The 15,969-nt window shown below is 41.1% G+C and overlaps 1 protein-coding gene across 1 annotated transcript in view; it reads left to right on the top strand.

Annotated features, from left to right (window-relative positions):
- Positions 1 to 534: 534 nt before the first annotated feature.
- The window catches only part of TUBGCP3 (tubulin gamma complex component 3), a 54,624-nt gene continuing 39,189 nt past the window's right edge, over positions 535 to 15,969 (top strand). The window contains exons 1-3 of the mRNA XM_064440207.1: positions 535 to 670; positions 12,213 to 12,320; positions 14,141 to 14,208. Of these exons, the coding sequence (XP_064296277.1) occupies positions 595 to 670; positions 12,213 to 12,320; positions 14,141 to 14,208 (252 nt within the window). The 5' untranslated portion in view covers positions 535 to 594. The remainder of the gene's footprint in view (positions 671 to 12,212; positions 12,321 to 14,140; positions 14,209 to 15,969) is intronic.

The following is a 15,969-nucleotide window of genomic DNA, read 5'->3' on the forward strand; positions in this document are numbered from 1 at the left end:
CTGATCTTCCCGGGTTTATGGGCGGGGGGGGAAGACGTCTTCCAAAAGTGGAAAGCTGTTGCAGAACGGGAGTTTTCTATTCCTATTTTTGGGAATTTGGGGGACATTTTCGGTCAGGGCTGGCACGCATGACAGGCCTCCCAGTAAAGACCCAGCCCTGATCACCGCCGCGTTGCCTCAGGACGCCCTGGGCCACGCGTGTCCCCTCCCGCCGGTGTCCCAGCACCGGCAACAAGCGGGGCGGCGGGCGGGCGTGGGGGCGATGCGGGGGTGCCGGCGCCTGCCCCGGAACGTCCGGGCGGCGGCGGCGGCGGCGGCGGAGCGTGTTCGCCGCGGAGCGCCGGGGCATTGTGGGCGCTGGGCTGCCGCCGCTGCGGCTTTCGGCGGGTTCTGTTAAAATGGCGCCCTAGGCGGCGGGCGGCGGCGGCCGGGGCGGGAGCTGTCGCCGGGTCTTTGCGCTACGGAGCGGGGGCCGCTTCCTCTCCTCCTTTCCTCTGTCATCCCGCCGTGACCCCGGCTCTGCCGCCCGCTGTCTCCCCCGCCCCCTCCCCACCCCCCCCCCCCCGTCCCTCACCTCCTGCCTCCCGGGCGGCGATGGCGACTCCGGACCAAAAATCCCCCAACGTTTTGCTGCAGAACCTCTGCTGCCGCATCCTGGGCAAGAGCGAAGGTAACCGCTTTACCTCCCCGGTCCCCCGCCATTTCCCCCCGCTGACAGCCGTTGGAGCCCGGGGGCCGGGGAGGGCTGCCCTGGGGGGAGGGGGTGATGGGATGCGGGGGCAGGGCGGCCGCCCGCCCTCGCTCCGGGGTGGGGGGTGCCGGTCTCGCTGGACGGGCCGCCGAGGCCATCCCCCCTCGCCCCCTTGGTAGGGAGCTCGTTGGCGCCCGCCCCGACCCGGCGGGGCTTGCGGCGGGGACGGGCAGCCCGGGCGATGCGCCCCGGGCCTGCGGGCGACTCTGCTGCCGGGCGGCACGGCGGCGGCCCCGGGAGACGGAGCCGCGGGCCCTGGGGGATCCCTGGGGGTCCCTCGGGGGTCCGTGGGGGTCCCTGTGGCGGGAGTGGGCGTGCGGTGCCGCCGTGTGCCCCCCCTCCCGGAGCGCTTTGCTGGCTCCGAAGGGCGCTTCCCTCTCCTGGGGAGGGGGCTCCGCTCCCGGGGTGTTCGGGGCAAAAGGCGGCGGGTGTCCGCCTTCAGGAGTCTCTGCCTTCCTCCGGTGCCTGCTCGGGCCGAGGCACTAACATCCACTAGGTCCGCTACAGGTCCTCTACGTCTTGGTGCTCCTCCAGCAAGGGAGTGAATCTCTTGCCTGTTTGCATAAGTTTGTCTGTTGTAATCAAGGCAAAGGCTCTGTTTTTAGTAAGCAGTTGGAGGGTGGAAAGGAAGAGATGCATCTGCTAAGTCTCCTTTTTAAGTTGCTCTGTTTATAAGCATTGCTCACCAGGCAAATTCATGTCATCGCTTTTGTGGTATCTATTTTCTTGTATGAGAGATGGCTTTCTTCCTTATCAGTAGTAGCTGTGAAGTCTTTTATGTGTTCTGTTCTTTTCTCCCCCCACCCCCCCCTTCTGACAAGTCTCTCCTGGTTACCTTTAGGTACTTCTGTGACAGTAACTAATAATTTTGAGTGAAGAATTGGGTTCAAACTAACTAATACATGGCCTGTAAATGAATTACTGCTTAGGCATCTAGAAAATGAATGACAAGATGCAAATATACTTTTTGTGTGTGTCTCAAACTTTCTGTTTCTGCCTATTGGAGGCAGCACCTCACAGTCCTACGTGGCATCCCTGTCCCTAAATTGGAAAGGTATGGGCTGGTGGATGGACTATTTGATGGATAAGGAACTGGCTGGATGGCCACATCCAAAGAGTTGCAGTCAATGTCTCAATGCTGAAATGGAGATCGGTAACAAGTGGTGCCCCTCGGGGGTCTGTGCTGGGACTGATGCTGGTTGATATCTTTGTTAATGACGTAGACAGTGGGATTGAATATGCCCTCAGCAAGTTCGTGGGTGACACCAAGCTGAGCGATGCAGCTGATCTGCTTGAGGGGAGGGATGTCATCCAGAGGGACCTTGACAGGCTTGACGAGTGGGCCCATGTGAAGGTTATGAAGTTCAACAGTGCCAAGTGCAAGGTCCTACACCTGGGTTGGGGCAGTCCCTGGTATCAGGACCAGCTGGGGGATGAATGGATTGAGCGTAGCCCTGTAGAGGAGGACTTGCGTATACAGGTAGATGAAAAATTGGACATGAGCCACCAATGTGCTCTTGCAGCCCTGAAAGCCAGCTATATCCTGGGCTGCATGAGAAGAAGAGTGGCCAGCAGGTCGAGAGAGGTGATTCTCCCCCTCTAGTCCACTCTCAGGGCTCCACCTGGAGTACTGCATCCAGCTCTGGGGCCCCCAGTACAAGACAGACGTGGACCTGTTGGACTGGGTCCAGAGGAGGGCCACAAATACAGTCAGAGGGCTGGAACACCTCGCCTGTGAAGACAGGCTGAGAGAATTGGGTTGTTCAGCCTGGAGAAGAGAAGGCTCTGGGGAGACCTTACTGCAGACTTTCAATATATAATAAGGGAGCTTATATGAAATATGGGGAGAGACTTTTACCAGGGCGCGCAGTGCCAGGACAAGGGGCAACGGTTTTAAACAGAAGGAAGGTGGATTTAGGCTGGATGTGAGGAAAATGTCTTTTTTTAATTATTAAAGTGGTGAGACACTGGAACAGGTCACCCAGAGCAGCTGTGGATGCTGCATCCCTGGAAGTGTTCAAGGTCAAGGTTGGATAAGGCTTTCAGCAGCCTGATCTAGTGAAAGGTGTCCCTGCCGGTGGCAGGGGGGTTGGGCTAGATGAACGTTGAAGGTCCCGTCCAACCCAAACTGTTCTGTGATTCATCTCAGAAACTTGGAAGACTTGGGAAAAGTTGTTATCTCCTTGTCTTCACTGAAATGTTGAGTAGCTGCCCCTTCACAGAAACATGCTTAAAGCTGTTGATTGCTCTGGTTTTTGTTTTTCCAAAATCCTTTCCCTCTCTATTGCATGTTTAAGTCTTCTGCAAAGCCATGAATCTCCCATTTTCAGAATTGTCAATCTGTATAGTTTTGTGACAAGAATTTCTGATGTGAGATTTTATCAGGACGTGGCAAGTCTCTACTCCTGCCTCCCTCAAATCAATGTTTGCTTCTAAACAGTTTAATACCTACTGTGTTTTTGTGTAACTACACATTTCTTTTAGCATTTGATTGAATTGTGTATTAAAGGGTATTTCACATCAGCCCACAATTCTAAGGTGCTATTATAGCTCTGCTTTTAAAGTCGTTTCTCACTTCTAACATATGGATTTTTTTTTTCTAATACAGTTGGTACATGTTCTTATTTAAGAGCACTTCAAACTTTTCACTGTCAGATATTCTAAATTATTGTGCCAGGTCTGCTCCCCCCAAAAAAAAGGGGGGGGGAGAGAGAGAAATTTGGAGTAGTGGAGGCCACTGTTTTCTTCATGACTCTGCAGACTTGAAAGAAGCTGTGATTTCAACTTAATCTAAGCTTGTTTCTTGGTATTGAGTATCTTATCTAGGTCTGTGATACTTATAAAACTTAGAGCGTTAGAATAGAAACAGAACACTGTGTGTATCAATCACAGTGTGAGTATTGAGGAGAGGTGGCTCACTTCTACTGACTTTGGATCTAGCTGTCCTTTTGAAATCATAGTTTCTATACATCTCCCTCTCTTCTGACTAGAGTAATAAGTTTATTTGCAAGCAGTACATGTAAAACCATGAAAAAGAACTCTTTTTTTTTTTTAAATAAGTGTTCAACCTATTCCTGTACACTGGGATTCTACGCATGTAACTAAAACCTCTCTTGTATGTGTGTGACTCGTGAAAGGGAAGTTTTCTCCAAAATCATTGGTAGGCTGCTGAGTGCAACCTGTAAACTGCATCTGTTCACTTGTAGTTAACCTGAGGAGTTCTTTGAAGTAACAACTTTAAAAAAATTACTGTGAGTTGTCTGCCACATTTATTGCCCATATTTTTATGCATGTGACAGATAGGAAGCTTGTCCTTACCCTGCTCTTTATTTTTGTGTTATGAGGAACTATAGCACTGAAGACTCGCCCTTCTAACATAAGACTTCTCTTGAAACAGTCAACTGTAGTATGTGTGTTGTTGGTTTTTCGTCAACTCGGGTATTGATATGAAGTTCATAGAAACTGGTAAACCAAAAGGTCTGTGTGGAAGAAATCCTGGTCATGAAAGGTGCATATGGGATCCTTTGTGTTGAGGTGTGATGCACGTATCCCTAGGTGATAGGGAAACCATCAGACAAGTTATTTAGCATCTCACTGTTTTTTTTTTTCAGACTTGTAACTCTAATTTCTTTTCAGCACAGGGTAAGTTTGAAGTATGGTATTTGTGAGTGGTTAGTGGTCTACAGGCGGCTTCAACTCTCTCAGGGTACTGATGAAGTTAGGCTGCTTTGTATATACATGTTCTCTTTTTTTTAAGAAGACTTCACAGGTATTATCGGTTTAGTCTTAGGTAAGTGATTTATAATTTCAGTTAATTCCACAGAGTTTAGGGGAAAAAAACCTTAGACCTTAAGAGATTTTTGAATTCATTAGAGAAATTTCAGGTAAAAACTGGTAACAAGAAGCTGAAGCTAGGTACAAACAGCCATCTTTAAGCATTTGTATAGTTATCCTGCTATGAACTTCTTGAAGTCCTGGCCTTTGATAACTTCCTGAAATAACTGCTCTAGTAAAACACAAGGTACTGAAGCAATTGGGTGAAATGTAGTGGGTAAATAATAGAAAGAAGTAGAGATTCAATGATCTAATGGTTCTTCCTGTCTATACATTCCATGAGTTTGTACTTCAGGTGGTTTGATTTACTTGGCTATGTTCCTCCTCAGCACTTGTGTTTTATTAGGTTTGTGAGGAAGCTATGGCTTCAGAAGGAGCTGAAGGATTCAGTTTATGTAATGCCTGTATCATAATAGTGCACTTAGAGCTAATGTGGGGTGAGTGGTCTTACTCCATATCCATGTTTGCTTTCTGCAATCCCATGGCTGAAGTCCTCCATAAACCTGATGGAGCCTCTTGTCTGCTGGGGATTCTTTTCCTTCTGCCTGTGATGGCCTTAGAAGGCCTCCACCTTCCCTACTTGTTAAAGATTTATGTTGAAGTGAATTTGTGCTATGATGGAACGTGTCTGCAGAGGCTCCCAGTAGTGGAGCTATCCTCTCTCCCCATTTTTTTGAGACCATCTACTAAGTAGATGGCTTGCTTAGTTTCCAAAATCAGTCAGCTGCATAGGCCTAGTTACTGTTTTTCTGTTTTTTCACAAACAGCTCGGCTTCTGAGAAATTCATTACAAGGTATGCTGAGTTATATGGAAGTTATATGAAAAAGTTATATGGAAGTTATATGGAAGAACTCTACTTAAAATAAAAAAAATCTACCTCAGCTTTTTTTTGGGTAGAGCTAAGGCTTGAAAGCTTTCTGTTCCTGTGCTTTAGCCGCTTCTCAGCTCGGGGCTTAGAGGTAGCTTCGCATGTGTGCGCAGTCACTCCCTGCAGTTAGCTGGGGATCTCTGCGCTCTGCAGTTGGAGCCATTGCTGGCTTCTTTCTTCCTCGTGGCCTCACAGTGTCTAAGAACTAGTGTAGTAGTTTTGTGTTATCAGTCTTTCTGTGTTTATCCAGGCTATAGACCTCACTCTTACACTAATACCTGATCTTGCAGAGAGCTTGCCTGCCTATGCAGTAATTTCTATGATTCCCCCCCCCCGCCCCCCCTTATGTGCGGACTCCAGCAGTTACACAGGCTTGTGTGCTTCTCTTTGGGCAGTGAATTTAATCCTTCTGACAAAAAGCTTCTTGTTCTTGTCAGTTTTAAGAGCTGTTTGTGCCTCCAATGGAGTCAAATGGTATTGCTGTAAATATTCAAGCTACACCCATTTGGTTTTGAATCCCAAAAATATTTTTGCATGTCAAAGTGCTTTTGGAGGTGCAAATGCTCTAGAAAGTAGTATTTTAGTCTTCAGAGAGCACTTTGCTACCTGAAGTCCATAATATGGCCTTAATTTAATCTCTGTAATCTCAGTCAGCATTTTGTTGTTGTTCTGTGAGGTGGTTTTATTTATTTATTTAATTCTGAACTATTGGAATAGATCTTAAATTTTCATGGTGAGGGGAAGGCATAGAGTTCATCTGAAAGGTGGTATGGCACGTTTTTTACCTATGCTAATACCAGAAGCAAACGCAAGTTGACAAGTTAGGCAAAAATTCACAGCGAGGAGAAAGTTCTGAGAAGGCTGTGAGACCGAGTTGCTGATAGTCCGGTGGGACATTCCTCAGATAAATCTGTTTACTGACAATGCAACAAGAGCCAGCAATGGTACAGAATTAAAGAATAGTTATGTTTCCTGTGCAGTGTTTCAAAGTTTGTGGACAGCTCCTAAGTAAGGAAAGGCATGGGAGAGTGTGTGGTTTGGGTTCTATTTCGTGATTTTATTGCTTGGTTGGGTTTTTTGTTTTCCTTTGGTTGGGTTTTTTTTTATTTCCCCTCCTTTGTAGGAAAGGAGTGTGGAGACTGGAAGATGGTTAATTAAGAATAAACTTAAAATGCTTCCAGTAAAAACTTGCATGAACAGAATATTTTTTACATTTACATTTTATAATTTGTTTTTACTGTTATTTTTCCTTCTGAAAGAAATGAACTTACAACAGAGAAGTTTGAGATAGTTGACTAAAGCAGAAGACGGTGCAAAATTAATTTTTTTCAGGAATACTTCATAACTGGGATAGTCCTAAAATTACGCTTCTCAAACACAATGTTTTCTACAGGAACAAGCAGTTTTGCTTACAATGTGTGTAGATTATCTTAAAAAACCAAACTAGTAACACTAATGGCATTCTAGGCTAGTATTTTAGTTTATCAGTATATGACATTATGTTAATGCAATTGCTTCCCCCCATTCCCCCTCCCCCCCAATAATTCATACTGCTGTAGAACTTTTGATATAATTAAAACAGAGAAGGTACAGCAGCATTACTGTACTCACAAACTGAGTGTCTGCTCATGGTGTATGTGAGAAGGTTCTCAAGTTCTACGGCTTTTCTTCCAGGCTTAGTTTTGCCACAGGAGCCTATCAGGTGTTTAGAAAACACTTTGTTACAGAAAAGAAGTTTGGGTTTTTTTCTTTAGGGGCATGTGTTAGATGGCAGCATCTGTATCTGGGTAGTTTGCAGCAATAGTTGTTAGTCCGGCAATGCCACACACGCAGCACTGAATGCAGTTTAAAGTGTAATTGTTTTACAATAACTTTGCATCTGCATTTAAGCAAAATTGTTGTCTGGGATGACAGAGAGCTGACTGGAAGAAGAGATAGTGGAGAGAATTTGCTAATCTCTGAAGACTTTCAAGAAGGTGATTACTGTTTTGTTTAGATAAGCCTTCTTTAGAATTCTCCTATAATTTAGAAATTATGCTTACAGATAAATTGAAATTACCAAATATCTTCTTTTCAGGAAACAAGGTTTCTCACAATCATTATACGTTAATGTTTGAAAACACAATTTCAATTGGTACTTAGCTTTTCAGGGGGGTGTTTTTTTTTTTTTCCTTCAGTAGGCCCATAGCTGACGTGTTGAAAGAAATGTATAAGACTGTAAAGTGAATTTCAGTTCAATTCCTAAAATGCTTTTTGGCAAAAGACCTGCTGAATTTCACCCTTTCCTCTGAAATACTGGCTTCTTGGAAGTATATTGGCCAGTTGTCTCTTTGTCTCTTAAACTTTTCTTTAAACTTTTTCTTTTGTCCTATTTCTCCTTGCTTTCTTTACAGCCAAATTCTTGCTGTGCATTGTTTCTATATTTTTTGCATGTGCTACACTTGTATCTTCTGCAGCTTTAAAATGCTGTCATCTGCCTTTTGAAGTAGTTCAGTGTTAATACAGCATGGTTTGTAGGAAAGTTTGAATGACTGGGTGGAGTGTAGATCTTTGAATTATTGGTAGATTGCTGTGCTTAAAGGAGAGACTTTTGATTTTAAAATTTTTTTTCTTAATTGCGATTTGCAAGTGCTATTTCTTTGTTCAGCTGTGTGGCTGCTTACCAGTATCATTGTGTATGTATGTGTGTAATACTTAAGGGGTGTAGTCTGAGGGGGGTGACTGTCTTCACCTGCATTCACTGCTCTGATGAGACTATGGAAAACAAGTCATGATCAGTGTTGGTTTCCCCCTTTACCCCACAAACAGCTGCCTCAATTTCATGCATCAGATATGTTGAGCTTGCAGTTACATAACAGATTTATGCCGTAATCACTTTTTGATGAAGAAGGATGTACGCATACATGGATACATAGCTGTGTATTTTAAGCCCGTCTGCTGTCATAATGGCTGTTCTTTGAGGAGGGTAGCAGTTAAATGTGTCTATTAGTTATGAACTCTGTGAATCTTTATTTTACTGACAGTTATCTATATTAAGTTATGTTTAATCACTTCAGGTGCTGAAGTTATTTTACAGACTTATAAGAAATAATCTGCTGAAGAAACTCCCACAGCAGGGAGTTGTGTTTGTAAAAGAGAAGCTGGACTTGATATGAATAAAACATGAAAATCTGAATAAAATGTAATATAAAAACAGTCTTGCTACGATGCTGTTGAGTTGGCAGTGCAAATCCGTAAGTGCAAAGAGTAGATTACAGAACAAAGTTATCTGTTTCGCTAGTAGTGTAACCGGTTTAATAATCAGAATTTTTTGATGGAATTGTAGTCTTTCAACTGGAGATCTCTCTCAGATGTCTTGTTAGGGCAGTATGGAAAAAAACGTACTAGGTCTTTAGCCTTACTAAAGTTTTACTAGTCTTTAACTAGTCTTGCTATGGTTGGTGTTGAAATAGAATGTTATTATAGAAGGTTATATAACTTTCTTAACTTCCCTGTTACAAGAAAAAACCCTGCTACTTACTATTAATCATGTATCTGTTGTGGTTTTTATTAGATTGAGGATTTATGTTTAAATCTTTAAGGTTTCTGTCCAGAAACTTTCACATGTGTTTCTTTGTCTCTCAGTCTTGCCATTGATTTTTCCCTTGTACCACAGAACTAGCATAGGTAGCCTTTCAAAAGCTCTAGTGTCAGAGGCAGATTGGAAAATGCACAAAGGGCAAAGTCCATTATTTTCTACTATTATTTGGAAGTAAATCCCTATTCCAACATCATCAACCAAAAAAAAACCCCACCCAAACTTGTGGCAGTGTATAGCTATCTTTGAGTCAATTCTTCCAGAGAAATGAAATTCCAGAAAGTCTCTAGAGACTCTGTACACATCTCTGCTAGATTTTGTAATTATCTCATCAGGTGCCTAAAGACAGAAAACACACTTGATTTCTCATTGTGTGGATCTTGGTTCACTTGAATCTAATCTAAACCCTCCAAACCACAGAGAACAACAGAGAGGAAACATAGCACTTAAGTCTTTTAAAAACACTGCTATGAAACATTTTGTTCAGAAACCGAAGAATTTTTAAAAAGTGGACAGACACAGTAAATACAGCATTGCTCACATGGAAAAACTGTGTTGTAGTTCAGTGTAAATAAATAAAATGTAATGTTCTGATTTTTTTTTCTCCAAGCATTAAGCTTACCGATAATCACAGTATAAATCATAGCATCTACTGAAAAGTTAGCAGAAACATCTTAATGAAGAATGCTCAACTGTCCAGACATAGCAGAATTATTCTTTTTAATCAAAGCCATATTTTCTTATTCAACACTCTTACTAAGATAAACATACTGTGATATTCTGCAAGATCATAAATGTATAGGAAACAAATTCATTCAGTAAAGTTAAATAAGACTCTTTCCTGGGCATCTGTGTTGCAAGTCTTCTCTTCTGTAAACCCCTTGCATTCCTCAGCAGCAATACTGCCAGCTTGGACTTTCATTCCCTGTAGCCCTCTTCAGAAACCCCTCTTCCCTCATTCTTCAGGTCTCCGTTCCTTTGTGGTCACTGGCTGTGGTCCGGGCAGGATAGAGTGCCTGATACTGGTAATTCTATGCAAGCAGACTAGAGGGAATGCTTAACCACTGAGCTTTTGCTGCAGTCTCTCCCCCAGGGAGAGCTGTTTGGGTGTTCATTCTACCAGTCCCCAGTTTCGATGACAGTTTAACTTGATATCCCTGAGACCTCTATCAATTTTTTTTAAACAAGTTAAAGGGCAATCCCTAAAGGATAGAGTGGTGCAGGTGGACATAGAAGTTAATTTCAGAACATAATTTTCCTTAGAAATGCATCTGATGAGCAAGGAGGAACGGTAGAGGGAAGTTCTTGTGGCTTTGTTGTGTCTGGGATCTGTGTGTTTTGTTTTTTTTTAAGATGTCTATTTATGTGGTTTTTTAATTGCTTCTTTCTTTTTATATTTTCTATAACTAGTATTGAACTAGTTTACTGGAGATCCATTTTTCCTGCTTTTTAGTGGATAATTAGTGAGGGAGTTCATTAATCAATCTAGATACATGTCATAACTGATGAAGTATTTTGATATCAACCCTTCATCCTTCTCCTGCCTTTAGTTCATCCAGGATGCTTGACCTGGAACTCCTGTAGCAATTTTATTTTTAATTTGTAGCCCATGTTAAGTCACTATAGCAACATGCCAAAAATATGTAAGAATGACTAGAAAAACCTAGCTGTTGCCTAACTGCTGTGAGGTACACAGTTGAGGAATTAACAAACAACAGAATTCTTGCTGTTGTTTGGGATAACTTAGTGCCAATGTTTGACTTTAATTGGCCTTGCAGAGTACATTTGGAAATCATGTTGTTCTGTAATGACATGCATTATACTTAAGAATTATTCAGGAACACTTCCCCTTACTCTTCCCACCTGTTTCATCAGTTCTAGGTTAAGCTATCAATAGCCTAACTATTGAATTATTTTATATGTGTATTTTCAAGTCCTTATTGCAAATGAGAGGTTGCATATACTAACAGCAGAACGTCTTTCTGGAAGGCATTTAAGCCATGCAGATTTGTAACCTCAGAGTAGTCTGGATATTGACATTTTCTTCCCTGAAAGTAGAACGATACCCTTGCTCCTTTTGTAGTCCAATATTGTCAAATGCTGTTAAACATTAATGATTCTCTCTGATCAGACTTTTTTCCTGATCGTGTGAAGTAGTGCTTTGTGTGAACTGGTTAATGTTTGCTGGTATACGGTTGTATTCTAGCAGATTAGGACCAGTGGGTGGCATTTATATCACAAGGCAGTCAAAAATGGGCATTGAAAAATAACATAGCACATCCTGATTTCAAATTTCTCCTTTCCATAAATTTCTGGATATTTTCATGTATTTAATCAGTAATTGACTCCTGGTGTCTCCCAGGTGACTTTTTTTCTATTGTCAATATTAGTTAACTTAAGAGATGATTCATTTCTTAAAGTATCTCTGCTTCTATTGGGCCTTTACCCTATTCCATTTTTCTATTCCTTTTGTATGTATTTGTCCAGGTCAGCATCCTTTCTTTTTTCCTTGGCTACCCATTGCTGCATTACTCTACAATTTTCCCTGAAAGTTGACTGCTTAACTAAATAAAACACAGGAGGAGTCTAATGCATTTGCACACAAAATTGTTATATGCAAAACAGACTTAATATGCAGAATCGTTTAGATGACTTTTTTTTTTCCCCTGGTGTCAAGAAGTGTAAGGATTCAAGTAGCTGTCACCATGCATTTACACTTACTTTTTGTTATGTACCTTTCCCCTGATGTTATTACAGTTATTCCTTAAGAGTAGTGGAAACTTACCCAACATTTAGTAGGGGCACTTGACATGTCTGTAGGGTTATAATTTGATTGATTTTTCTGGTCAATAAATGGGAATGTGACTATGCTGTAGAGGCATCAATACCAAGCTGGCCCTACCTCAGTGATACCAGAGTATTAATCTTCCCAAAAAGTGGAGATTCTTGCACTAAAACAGTACTGTTCAGCAACAATATTAGAAAGAGAATTATTGCATGATGAAGGAGCAGTGGAGGGAAGTCACTCACTTGTGACCTCTCCATCAGTATCTGTATTATGCATTGGAATATGATGCCAATATCTCTGAGCTAGCTTTGAACCTAAAGTTTATTTATGCATTTATTTCAGTAGAACTTCAACACTCTGCTTAACTGAGAGAGTTTTGCTTTTTTCTTTCAGCTGATGCAGCCCAGCAGTTTCAGTATGCAGTGAGAGTTATTGGAAGCAACTTTGCTCCCACTGTTGAACGGGATGAATTTCTTGTAGCTGAGAAAATCAAGAAAGAACGTAAGTGCATCTTTGTTTCTTCCTCAGAAATAGGAATCAAAGTTCTTCAAGAAGTTACCTGCTCAATTTATTCCTCTGAAAAGGGGATAACTCTGCCTCACAGTTGGCTATCTAATCTGTTACTGATGCTCCCACTGTGAAAAATCTCATGATGGAAGTTCCATTAATTCCCCAGTTAGTATTTGTGAGTGGCTGTTTGTAGTTACAGCTCAGATTTTCCTGAATGCTCAGCTTAGCCTTTCCTTGCTGCCATTTACTTTGTGTCTTAGCCACCATGAAAATAAAGAACAATTAATCCTGCACTCATTTCACTTTAGCAGTACTCAGTCTTTAGGTATTCATAGTTCCTTTTTAGAAGACAGATATTTTTCTGATGTGCACTTTAGAAATATTACACTTTGGCAGAGTTAACTTCATGAGCATCAGTGTGAAACTTGCTGAATGAGCATCCTGGGAATCGATGGAATTGTTTGTGACTTTCCTGATATTTCTTGTCTTCAGTTCCTCTACAAGTTTATCTGCAACCACCTTCTCAAAACCAAAACATCAGACCATGACAGTGTAAATTATGTTGTATTTATGTTCCATTGCGCTCTGCTGCTCCGAGTCAAGCGCTGGACTCTGTGAATCCAACGGGGGTGTGATGCATTCTGCTTGAAAAGTCAAATACTGCTTTCAGCAGAATATGTGCTCTACAGTAGAATGTCCAGAAACCATTACTTGAAGTATGCTAATTAAATTAAAGTTTTATATTTGAGCTTTGAATATTCAGTCAGAGAGATTGGATTAGGGTAACTGAAGTTTTAAAGTACATGTGTATTCCTTACTGACACAGAGCATCTATGACTTGCTGACAGGCAAGTAAGCGCATCAGAATTTCTCTAGATGCATTTCTGAAACACTGTATTCTACAGTATACACTTTCTGCATGAGTTTCTGCGTGCCTTGGCTAGTACTAGCCAGCACAGCATACATTTTTTGGGCTTATTGCTAGGAGTTATGAAAAGGGTTATCTCCCTCATCTTCCTTTTCCCCCACTTCAGCTTGTAGGCTGATGTTAGTGGTCAGGTAACAAGCAACTGGATGTATACTTTTAACTTTATTTTGGAGTTACTGTGCAGGAAGGGACTTGTTTGGTAAAATGTATGTAGCAGTGGCTTTTGATGCTGATTAACATTTCTAACAGCAAATTTTCATTTTTAAGGTTTCTTAAGATGGTTTTGTTTTATCTTTCTATTTTTAAACATGATGTAGCATGGCTTTTCTGAAGACATCTTGAAGCTTGAAGATGTTTTTACTCTGAGCAAAGACTTCTGTTATGTAACGGGCAGTGATTGAGACTGTTATTTTTCTTAGTATATAAAAGCTGCGTGACCCTGGAATTCTGCTTGACTTTGATCAAGTGGCATTACTGCTTTTGTTTTTTGCTTTTATTGCCTAAAATATGAACAATTACACTTAGTTTTGTGAAGGGCTTTACAGTGTTCTTTAACACATGTATCTGCTTTCTGTTATGTTTTAATTCCCTACACCTACAGAATGGCAGACTAGTTTTCAAAAGGGCACTTCTTTAGAAAGTATATATTTTTATTTCTCTAAGAAAAACAGGTACCTACATTGCATCACTTCTAATGCAAGAATTTTCAGGGCTCTAACTGGATAGCATGATAACAGGCAAAACTGTATGTGTAAATAGAGTGAAATAGTTAAACATCATTATGCTTTCTTGGATACGTTTTCCAATTTACCACAAATATATAATTTCAGTCATAACTATTATACTTCTTTCAATTTTTTAATCTATTTCTTTTTTTTAATAGTTGTGCGACAAAGAAGGGAAGCAGATGCTGCTTTGTTTTCAGAACTCTACAGAAAACTCAGTTCACAGGTAGCGTAATAAACGTATAAAGAGTAAAGAAACTGAAAGCACATGTATGCATCCTTCTGACACCATAGAGTTGTTTTGGAGAGTGCTTGGGTCATTAACAGTATTGAAACTGAGAGGATGGCTGAATACTGGAAGAAATTTCCCAGGAAAGTTGTGGAGTCTCCATCCATACCTGGCTGAACACAGTCGTGGGCAACCTGCTATAGATGACCCTGCTTTGAGCAGAGGGGGTTAAACAGGGTGATCTTCAGAGGTGCCTTCCAACCTCAACCATTCTGGAATTTTTGTGAAAAAGTTTACAAGTTACTTTTTTTTTACTGTAAGCTGTTTGCTATTAATTAGAAATTAATTTGGATTTAATTGTAGGTCAGAAGAGGATAAAGGATACATGTTTAGTTTGAGTCCAGTTATATGAAGGGGGATTTCATGTGAATGAAGGAACTCTGTAAAAATAAAGTGCTCATTTTTTGATATGTAAAACTGATGACATTTCTTGTCATTTATTTTACAGCACTGCCTTGCAAGTATATTGATTTTCATTAATCTAGGGTTTAAACAGTCCTTGTGCTTCTGAATTTTGAAGCGTTCCAGGTCTTTAATGTTGAAGGTTAAGGGTTTGCTGACTTTGATGATTCTGCTAACACCTGTTTTAATCAAAGAATACTGAGTGTTGATATTCTAAGAAAAGATATTAGTGTATAGAAAGCCCATGATACAGGAAGACGGATCACGTGAAAGCAGGGAAAGATGTGAGGATAGAAGTTTTAGCTGAGGTAGGTGAAACATGACTGCTGCTAATCTGTTCTGGATTCTCCATAAAATTAAGTATTTAGCAAAGTAGAATATGGTGGGCAGTAATAAAATAAGATTCCCAGTTGTCATTTGTATGTACCTGATTTTTAACAACAAAAATGAATTAATGTAAAAGATGATGTTTTCTATAAAGCAGAAAATTTGACCATATATTGTTCTTTGTATTTAGGAGAAATGCTTTTCTGTTATTCTGCTTTTTATTAATGAATTTAGATGTAGATTATGGCTGAGTTTTACAGGATGATACTAAGATTTTAGGATTATAAAATCTGTGGAGAGTATGACTAGTCAGAACTCTGTTCTGCCCCTTCCCTCATCTTAACTCACTAGTTTGTTAGTGCTTGGACCTAAAGTTACTGTGTAACTTTTCCTATTTTCCTGAACCAGTGGGTTTGTGTATTATTTGCATGGGTTTGTACAGTGAGGCAAGTGCCACTGCTTTGCAGACACCTGTTCCGATGACCTCAGCCGTTGGTTTCAGCTTCTTTTCACATGTATTACACTGTGAGATCTTGCTCTTTTAATACAGATTTTCTGTAACGTTTCTGTAGCTTACGTACTATGTTGCCATACCATTGCATTTGGCAAGCAACATAGCTGCAGAGCATGATGGCTGTGAGCTTTGAAACAAAATGCCTTGTCTGTGTTCATATCAGTTTGGTTATTCTTCAGAACGGAATACAAGCTTACGTCAGCTATCTCATCGTATTCTGCTGGCTGCTCAAATGCTTGAGGTTTTTCTAATGTTCTGGCTTTTTTTTTTTTTTTCCCGTGCTAGCAACTTGTGTACGTGAAATGGTATAATCTGAATGCTGCCTTTAAAATTCACTCTACCAATTGTTATTTAATCTGCTGTTAGGTTTATTACTAATGCTGGACAATAATTTCTTTCCCATATGAGCTTAGGGAAGGACACAGAAGGGATATGTGTTTTCTGAATCAATGAGT

The sequence above is a fragment of the Phalacrocorax carbo genome, chromosome 1, assembly GCF_963921805.1.
Source record: "Phalacrocorax carbo chromosome 1, bPhaCar2.1, whole genome shotgun sequence".
NCBI classification, from domain to species: Eukaryota; Metazoa; Chordata; class Aves; order Suliformes; family Phalacrocoracidae; genus Phalacrocorax; species Phalacrocorax carbo.